Genomic DNA, 9,917 nt, shown 5'->3' with positions numbered 1-9,917 from the left:
TGTCATTTAGGTAGAAAGTGAAGCCTAACACTCTGCATCTAGTAACTATGCAGTTACTAGATCAGGCAACGTTTCTAAATAAAATGTTTAAAGTATGAAGTGTGTTGGCTAATGCTTAATACCCAGTTTGACTCTTCAACCCAGAGTAAAACATTGACAATTTTTAACAGAATCCAAACATATTACTGAGCAACTTGTAAAAAGGACAAGTTAGCCCTGTTGAGTATGCAGATGTATTAGAATATATTTATATAAAAGAATATCTGTTGCTAACATATTCCCTAATTCTTCTGAAGAATGACGGCCTGATATTTCTAAAGTTGATCTGCTTTTGAGCAGAAAGAGCCCTTCTATATGAAGCTTACTATTACTACAAGAATAAATCACCATCATGGGGGAGGAATTGGGTACAGCAAGTACTCATAAATTCTTTAGATTCTGAACCACATGGCACTCTATAAATGCTTGTAACAGAGCTTATATTAAACATCACTTGTAATCTATGTTCCTACCAGCACCTTCACTAGAAGCAGAAAGGCTATCAAACATGATCTAGACGGGGATAGAGCAATTCGCTTATGTTAGACCACATCCCCTTCAGGTCAGCAGAGCTCTCTCCTTCAAAATTTACGTTCCCAGCGCTCTCCTGGCACTTTCTTTTCCCCTTACAGGTGCTGCACTGTCATTGGTGGGCAAACAGCCAGTGTTTGGGCTCAAGGCCTTCCTCCAGGAGGCTGGCATTTATCCAGGAGATGACAATACAGCACCTGTAAGAAGGCAACAGAAATATAGAGGGTTTTTGTACTGTAAAGAGCTTTCATTGCACGAAATGATTTTTTTCACTAACTGGAATCTTAGGATTCTTGAGTGCATTCCAATTTTAGATGCACATATACAAACTACAAAAAAAAGTCAAAATGATCAGTACTGTTCAATATTTAGCAATTTTGCTTTATTTCATATGATCCACATTATCCAGTCATTGCTTTCAATCCAATGTTGAATAGAACATTGATTTGAAGTTATGGAAGGAAAAAAATGAATGGATATTTTTAATTACATTGTATAGAACAATTAGTTTATTTACTATAACAAATTACCTATCAATGGTGTCATATCAGGCAAATTAAGGGTTCGCCCTACAATAATGGGACATTGCAAAAGCATTGTGAAGGAGGAAAAACAATTCCTCTATCCCCAAAATAAAAGTAGTGATATGAGAAAGTGAAAAGGGGAAATTTTGAAGTTTATGTAGTCATTCACATAAAAAAAACCTAAATGTTTATTAGGCAAGTTGAGGGTAAAAGACACACCCTTTCTGAAATATTTTTAAGAGATTTACTAAAAATCTTACTTCTCAGAATGACTGCACATCTACGACAACAAGAAAAAGTTGAATGCTTGCAATAAGGTAGGTATTTGTATTTATTAAAAATATGTGATATAAATCTTGGGATACTGGAGCATAAAATAGAAAGTCCTCCAAACCTGGTGTCTATATGGATTGTATATGGTGTGTCTACACGGGTGGCCAGCATGACTCCCAACTATGACAATCATCACTTGCAAGATCAGGCCACTGCCATAAACGTAGTAGCATTTTAATTATTAATAATTAATAGTTATTAATTATTAATAAGGATGAACAAGACTTACTATGAACTACTCTATTACACAGAGAAGGGAAGGCAACTGTTTGGGTCTCATTTTTCACTTGATTTTCAGCACAAAAAATAAAATTATATCTAAATTTAATTTAACATAAATGGTCTAATTTATATACAATGAGATGTAGATGTAGCCAAGGTTCTTGGCATGACACTGATTTGGCTTAGATGATGCTAAGTCTCCAAAGTATGAAAAATAAAAGTATAAATTCTGTATGCAGGAGATAATGTAGCAGGACTTCAATGTAGGATAGTTTATTATCTAAGCAGTATGTACAAATTCTAAACATGAAAATAATGAGTAACAGAAATCAGACTCTTTACATTTACATTTTTTTTACAAAATGTTTTTACAAGTGTATTTTTTTCTCTAAATAACAGACACATACAAGATCAATCTTTTTGTATTACATACATAAATAAATATTGACTTTAAATGATTGTTACAGGAACATACTTTCTACAGCCAAATTGGATAACAGATGAGCATTTCTGTTACCTCTACTACAATATAATTAAGTAAAAAGGAAAAATTTTACATACAGACCTCTTTAATTACTTTGTAAATTGTACCTCACTAATATATTCAGTAGAGGTAAAAGAGCCGTTACATTTCATGCCCACAACTGAACAATGAGTTTTGGCATGCAAAACCATACATAATCATCAACATCTGCAGGTATTCATTTACATTTTTTAAATAAAGGGTTCTTTAATTATTTAAAACTACATGCAACAGATTATTAGCATCATATTCCTGGTTACAATGCACAGAGTTGCATAACATTATGTTTAGTAACTGATGTTCACAGGTACCAATCAAAAGGGTAGGAATATACTTGGCACATAGTATATGAAAATGAATTAATAAATAAGTCAATAGCACAACTACATTTACATATACACAAGACGAAAATAAAAATTTCTATGCTGCTGTACACAGAATTTAGAATAGCCTGGGTCCCATACTTTGTTCTGTAAGGCCCTGAATTTAGGACAGCATTCAAGCAAATTCTGCAATACGTGCTTTATTAAAGACATCACTACAGCTCAGTATTAACTGTTTAAGGTGTATGTCCATCCCACTGACTTTTGTACACATACAAGCTTTTTTCTGCCTACCTTCCTGAATTAGGGCTTACTCATCTGAAACTCTGCCAAATCCATCTGGGAACATGGAGATGAAAGTATTATGGATTAAGTTACTCACCATTTAGGTCTGCACCCACTCTTGCTAATATCAATGGTAAAGTCCCATTCACGTTAGCAAAGAGCATTTCCTTGACTTTGTGTATGACCCTGCCGAACTTTAATCCACATCAACATTGCCACAGCACGTCTTCAAATCCTTCTAAAGGCATTTAAGTTGAGGATGCTCAGCAGCGCAGAAGTCAGACCTCTTATGTGTATTAGTTCATTGCCCACGTGCCATATTTTTGATAAATAAGCGAGATGATACACATAGTAGTATGGCAAAGGTTCTATCTTATTTAATTCCCCCTGCTGTATGAACAACTCGAAAACCGTCAAAACGGAAGTAGCAGGAAGAAAACATTCCCTTCTTAACAAATGTTCACTGTAGAAGAAAACAAAAATTTCAGTTGCATAAAGTAGATAGTAAAAATGGCATAATTCTGTAACTCTCCTTTAGGAAATAAAAATAAACAAAATGCATTTCATCCAGAAGTCACCTGACAAATCAATACACTAGTGTAAAGGTGCAGAGCATCTAAAAATATCCTAATATCTGTATTAAATCTGTATTAGACAACATCATTTGAGAAAATAAATCTTTTAACTATCAATCAAGTAGTGAATTACAACTCTATCGCTGAATTAAATGCTTAGTGGGATTTAGACTAGAAAATTAGGACAATAACCTGTGCAATTCAGTAAACAAGGCTTAATGAATTAGGCACTAAAAGCTTAAATATGCACTGCTAAATTCAAAGAATGATCCAAAATCACTCACATTTAGAAAATGAATATCCATGCATAGGCTTATAGGCATGGTTCTATTTTTGCCTTTGTATTTATTTATTTATGCTTTGGAGGGTCACTGAAATCTATACGTTGAAAGATGAGTTAATAAGCTGATTCAAAGAAGAAAAAAAAATAAATTTACATCTTAATCACCTTCTCAATATAATTCCACTCTATTAGCTTTTTTAAAAAATTATTTATTTTGATGGCCAGAATCTACTTTAATAAGTAAAAACCTCTATCTTGTTCAAAAATATATTACTACTTTTTAAAATTGAATGTTTCAAGAGACGAGCATTAGCAAACAGAGCAATTATTTTGACCCATTTCAGAAGAACATGACTTCCACTGAGCAATCAAAACTGGTACGATCACTCAGGGATGCTAACTTTCCATTTTTCGCCAACCGGGTTTGGCATCATTGTAATAAGGACCAGCATTCACATGCTATGCTTAGCACTGTCGCTCTGAATACAGCGTAATTTCATTAACATTAATCATGTCACTGTAGATTTTCTCCAGTATAACTCAAATAGACTCTGATTGAAAGGTTTAGACAAAAGTTTTCAAAGAAGCCTGAGGAAATTTCCTGTCCTGATCCCAGTGAATCATACTCTCAGTGAGCAAAAAGGAGATTTCTTTTATCCTTATTTATGCCCAGTGCAATCTAAATGTTTAAGAAGCATTGCACACCAGTCTGATTCAAATTACTATTTTTCCTTTGTAAAGACCTGCTGTGTACAAGAAACATTCACATCCAGGAAAAAAAAAAAAAATCTGAAACCTTTCCTTTCTGACAAAATTGAAAATAATCCTTTTGTGAAGAAGAGATCATCTGTGTATTTGTTAATTTATTTTGGAAAAGGAGGGATAACAGAGTAGTAGAAGAAGGAATTAAAAGCTCCATCACCCCTAATGTTTTTGAAATAACAGTTAAAGGGCCAAGCCATGCAGTCATACAAATTGTCTGGAAAAGTTCCTCGTCATTGGGTGCATATCGAAAAAGGACAGTAAGCAAAGTGGAAAGAGAATGGGAATTAAAAAAAAAAAGAAAAAAGAGTAACGCAGAAGATAGAACTGTAAAAAATAACTGGAATGAGCAAGTGCTCAGAAATTAGTTTAGTCCTCTGCAACCTCTGTGGTAGCAGTCCATATGCAGCAAAACCTATAAACTTCTTCAATATGGGCAAACCACATTTTAATATTTTCCATGTACTCTACAATGATAATCATAACTATGATCCTCAGTTTCAGGCACATATTTCTTGTCTCCTTACTTGCTTTTCTTCAAGTCAAATTTGCCATTGTAAGTCAGAAAATATAATTGAATTAAAATCCAATTCCTTCTCACTGAATATCTCAGGCAGATATGTGGCACCTGATGGTAGAAGGTACAAACGTGGCTACTTTGTCTTCTTTGTCTTCTTTGACTACTGATCACTTGAGATATATTAGTAGCATGATTATTTGGGGAGCAATGGAATCCGTGCCAAAGAATGCAGAAGCATTTTGAACATTTTAAACACTAGAAGTTGATTATGAGTACTTTTATGGACAATGTTTATTATCAGATATTTTCCACCTTCTTGAAAATAAATTCAAGAAGTTTCTGTTTACTGTCAAAGGATATCTCCCTGTGTGGCTAATTATACTAGACAGTTTATATTGCACAATAAGGCAATCTGCATTCCCTTATGGTTAAAAAGGGCACCCTTCTGCCTAAATTTGAAAAATGCATTAAAATAAACTATAAGCCAATGATTTCCAGATGCCAGAGTATTGTCACATAATTCTTTCTGTAAGCAGATTAGCATGGAGCCAATACATCTATCCTTCTGTTAAAAAGATCCATGGGGAAAAGAAGTATGTGATACACAGCCAAAGAAGCCAAAAAGTAGCTCTATAGCTACTTGAATAATACATGGGCCTCCGAATTTCTATTTCTTAAATGTTAACTTTAAGTATTTAGGTTTTCGGGGTTTTCTTCAAGATAATAATTAAAAATTTAGAAATAGGATTTCAAAAGTCATCCTTCCATTATCTATCAGTTAATTGATGTTAATTACCATTTGTTTCTTTACAATGGTACAACTATCATGTACACACTTCAACTATTAACTTTTTAAATGCAAGATCTCCAAGGTTCAGAAGAGACCACTGACAATGCATATGTATCCTTTGCGGTGATTCTGCAATTATTAAGTACTGACTAATTTATGGGTTTTATTACTGACACTCATTTTACTTATGTATTTCAGGCATACGTAGATTTTCTCTAATGGTAAAAAGCTACATAAATAAACTAAGGTTTAAACTTGGGAAATGAAAAGCTTTAAGTAAAAGTTATCAGTTTAAACACACTGATGTTCTGGTCTTCAGTGTTCACAAGTACGTATACATCACAGAACAACCTCTCAAATATTAACATTAAAGTCAGGAAGATAAGCTGTATACACTGCACCCTTTCAATCTACTTTAAACTCAGGAATACAAAAAAAGCATTACAATAAACACACTTGATTTTCTCACAAGTGTTGAGTTGGATGCAATCTTCAGCTTGTTGTATAGTGGTGGCATTGAAATGATACTTGCTGTATGTTTCATCCTGGTGTTGGTACCAATGCAATTTTTCATGGCTAAACTACATAGAAGTAGATAAAGATCCTACAGGATAGTAACTTCCACTGGAAAATTGGATTCATTGCTCCTACAGATGTTCGTTTTTCTAACTTTCATGTGGGAGCTCAGTTTTTTTCTCAGTCATTTGTGTAATCACTTGAAACAGTCTAATATTTCTCTGGGGGTGGCTTGTAATGATGTGGATGATGTTGCTTCAGACGAGGTCCTAAACAAAAAACAACAACAGAAAAAGGAAAATATACGTGCAAATTCCTTGAATGTGTGATGCCACTACACTTCAGATCTTACTAAAAAGATATCATAAGGCCTCCTATAGGCCTTCAGCTTGTAAGGGATCTACCTGTGCTGACAAATATGTGCATGTTTATTCCAGATACCTTTAGCACGATGGTTAAAGGACAAAGATTGTAGTAGATATGACTTTTGGACTAATTTGTTTTATTTTTGCTGGACTTCACAACAGTAAGCTATTCAGAACAGTAAGCTTTTCAGAAACTTTTATAATGCTAGAAATAGCCATTAAGAAGTTTGCTCTGATTAAATATTACCAGGCCTATAGTCATGCTGAACTGAATGCATCCAAGAAAGTCTAATCTTGGAAACTAAGCAATCCCAAGCCTAGATAGTACTGGCGACAGACTAGCTTTGAATCTCAAGGCATACAGGCATCAACCAAATTAATGTGATTGAAGAAATGATGTCAGACCACAAAAAAATTCCATGAGCCTCAAGTGTTGTTCATTGACAGATATGGAAAAGAATAGGTTGCCATATGTTAAGTGCATGGAATGCTACTAGAAACAGTGAAGATTCTAAGGGCATAGCAAACTATTTACACGGCAGAACTGAAGATTTATAATATCCCAGCCTGTGCCAAAATGGGTAGTACTTACTGTGGGGCAAAAATGGAGGAAGATCAGGTGTTCGAAATGATTTTATTGTAGCTGGTCCTTCACCACCAGTTGTCAGCACTTGAACTTCTAATCGGTATAGCATTGATGGCCGCAGATTGGGCACAGTCAGTACATAATGATCCTGAAAATAAATAAATGAATCAGATTAATTCTCATAACATAATTCTCTAAAAGTAAAACCTGGTCGCTCTAGCCAATTAACAGGTTAAACAGGTACTGCCACTCTCAGCACTCAGAAAGTATTTGATTTAAATTCTGTTTAAAAGATTTGGCATATGTGTTATTTGGTTGGGCAGGTTTATCTTCAGTTCGTTGGCTTTGAATATATGGATAAAAGGCTGGAGTCCAAGAACTGAAATACAGCTAGTTCTGAGTGCTCACCTATGTATTAAGTAGTTTTCCTAGATTATACTTTCTATCATTATGTTAAGATTTCATGCTTAAGAGATCCAAGTTCTTCCGTAGTGTTCTTAAAAATTGGTATGTTCATCATTGAAATAAATATTATTTTTAATTTCCTATTCATTCTTTTTAACACAAAAGTTCATTGAATAAACTTGTTTGCATTTTAGATCTGTTTGTATGTTCTACTGGTTGGTAAATTAATTCATGGCAATTCAGAGGCCTCCCTTGCTCCAGCTAATGAAAATAAATGTGGCTCCACTGGTTTCAGCAGATTTGTTCCAAGTTACACCATGAGGTTCTGCCCTTGTGTTCTGTTGTGGCACGATGCTGGGTTGCAGTCTAGGTCTTACTTTTCACTGCTTTATAGCCTGTGAGGTCACTTATACCTGCACAGAATAACTTCAGAGTAAGGTTTTAAATGCTCCCAAATGTGAGTATGTACAACTAAAGACTGAAGGGCATTGAGGAATCAAAGTCTTGATTCAGCTTATTCCAAGCTGAAAAGGACTTGACAAGCACCCAGCAGACTAGTCCCAGAAATCAACTGCTGGGTCAGTGACACTGAACAGTGCTGAACACCCAGCGTGTTCCTCCCACCAGGCAGACTGAGCCGGCCAGGAATTTGCATGGCAAATTCTTCTGGCAGGCACGACATAGCACACAGCAGGGGGACATAAGTAGAGTTGTGAGAATAACTGAAAATTTGGATTGACTGTCGGAGCAAAAGGTAAAGCAAGGGGGAGGGAAGGAGAGAAAAAGCAGGGGAAAAGTGTATTTTTACTGTCAAATAATTGCATATTCTAGGATGGAGGTGCTAATAATACACTTTGCTGAAGCTGTTTCACTTCATATAAAATACTTAGCGGGTAGGAGAGAGTAAGGAACGTGTGCATCACACTCATACACTCATAACTACTCTTACGCTCCTGGAGTTGGAATCTTTGTGTTTCAGCCCCTGCTTGTGTAAATATTAGATCCTTACCAATCAGAGACTACCAACAAGAACGTGTGAGTGATCCTCGCCATAAAATATCCTACATTCTGGTAGCAGTAACATTCCTCGGAGACGTAGGAGATGTTTCAAACCAAACCACAGTTTTATGCAAGTTAACCACTTGCCTTAAATAAACAGGTAGATAGACATATATTTGTGTAAATGAAATTTCCAGGCTTTTCAGTAGTAAAAACATAAAAAAGATATAAAAACTTGAAACAAAACACAATGCAAGGGAGTGTTCTGAATTAAATGCAATGTATATTTCAGACTAATTGGACCAAAAGCGTAAAAAAAGAAACAGAAATGCTGAATAAAACACATTCCTGCACCTAAAAGATGAAAACTGCAGTGAAAAGTAGTATCTAATTGTCTGTAACTTTATTATTTTGCTAAAGTGGCTGTTAACACACAGAGGTCTGTGAGTAACTAAATTAAGGTAATCCTGTCATGTGGATTGCTGAAGGGACCAAGGCTGTATCCACTATGGTCCTACCTGAGAACCTAACTAGTGGGGACTACCTTGGGTCTACACTACCTAGCACCACTATGCTCTGGACCAAACTAAATACCACGCTGCACAAAACACAAAGTACTGCACAGTAGTTGGCTTCATAGTTTTAAGAGTCCACAGCCTTGCTTCTCCCCTCCACAAGAGGTCTTGACACACAGAGGCCCCAGCTTCAGAGCAGTCTGCTTTCATGAATCAAGACAGAACTGAGAACCTTGTCTTGCATTCACAGAAGTCTTTTTGAACATAAGAAAACATCTTGTGCGTTCTTTGATGAACCAAATGTGAAAAGATTTGCAGCCAATTCTGCTCGAGACATAACTGCCTCGATACACTTCCCAGGAGTTAACCTGGGAAACTTCCAAACTTCCAAACTTCCAAAGTCCTTAGCAGACTTTGGGATCAGCTGCTTAAGCCCTTTGTTTGACTCTGGTGGATCTGGTTAACAGAGTGAATGAAGCACTTCTCACCTGCTTCTGCCAGAGGAAGAATTGAAATAGCAAAAGCCATCTTAAAGAAAATAGAAGAATTAAAATTATTCATTCTTACACTTTCGATTAACACTGAAATCTAGTCCTCTTTCAAATTATTTACCAGTGGGACAATGATGCACATTAGCAGAAGGAGGAGAAGGGAGTTTTATTCTTTTTAAAGCAAGGAATGATACAGAGGAAAGGAAAATTCCCTTAAAAGCAACCACGCTCTCAATGTGGACTCCAAACAATTATTAAAACTATAATAACCAGCAAGTGGAACAGGCTGATCACCAAAAGAATCTGCTTTTATACAGAACTGTAGTTAGC

The 9,917-nt window shown here is 35.5% G+C and overlaps 1 protein-coding gene across 1 annotated transcript in view; it reads right to left on the bottom strand.

Annotated features, from left to right (window-relative positions):
- Window positions 1-6,232: 6,232 nt before the first annotated feature.
- ANOS1 (anosmin 1) overlaps window positions 6,233-9,917 on the bottom strand; it is a 119,797-nt gene continuing 116,112 nt past the window's right edge. The window contains exons 13-14 of the mRNA XM_088520249.1: window positions 7,184-7,325; window positions 6,233-6,495 (exon numbers count right to left, since the gene is read on the bottom strand). Of these exons, the coding sequence (XP_088376375.1) occupies window positions 6,437-6,495; window positions 7,184-7,325 (201 nt within the window). The 3' untranslated portion in view covers window positions 6,233-6,436. The remainder of the gene's footprint in view (window positions 6,496-7,183; window positions 7,326-9,917) is intronic.

Source organism: Tinamus guttatus, unplaced genomic scaffold (genome assembly GCF_059628265.1).
Source record: "Tinamus guttatus ecotype Peru unplaced genomic scaffold, ASM5962826v1 Tinamus_guttatus_pri_ptg000083l, whole genome shotgun sequence".
NCBI lineage: Eukaryota > Metazoa > Chordata > Aves > Tinamiformes > Tinamidae > Tinamus > Tinamus guttatus.
The sequence above is the reverse complement of the archived record's forward strand: the minus strand, read 5'-3'. Positions and strand labels throughout refer to the sequence as shown.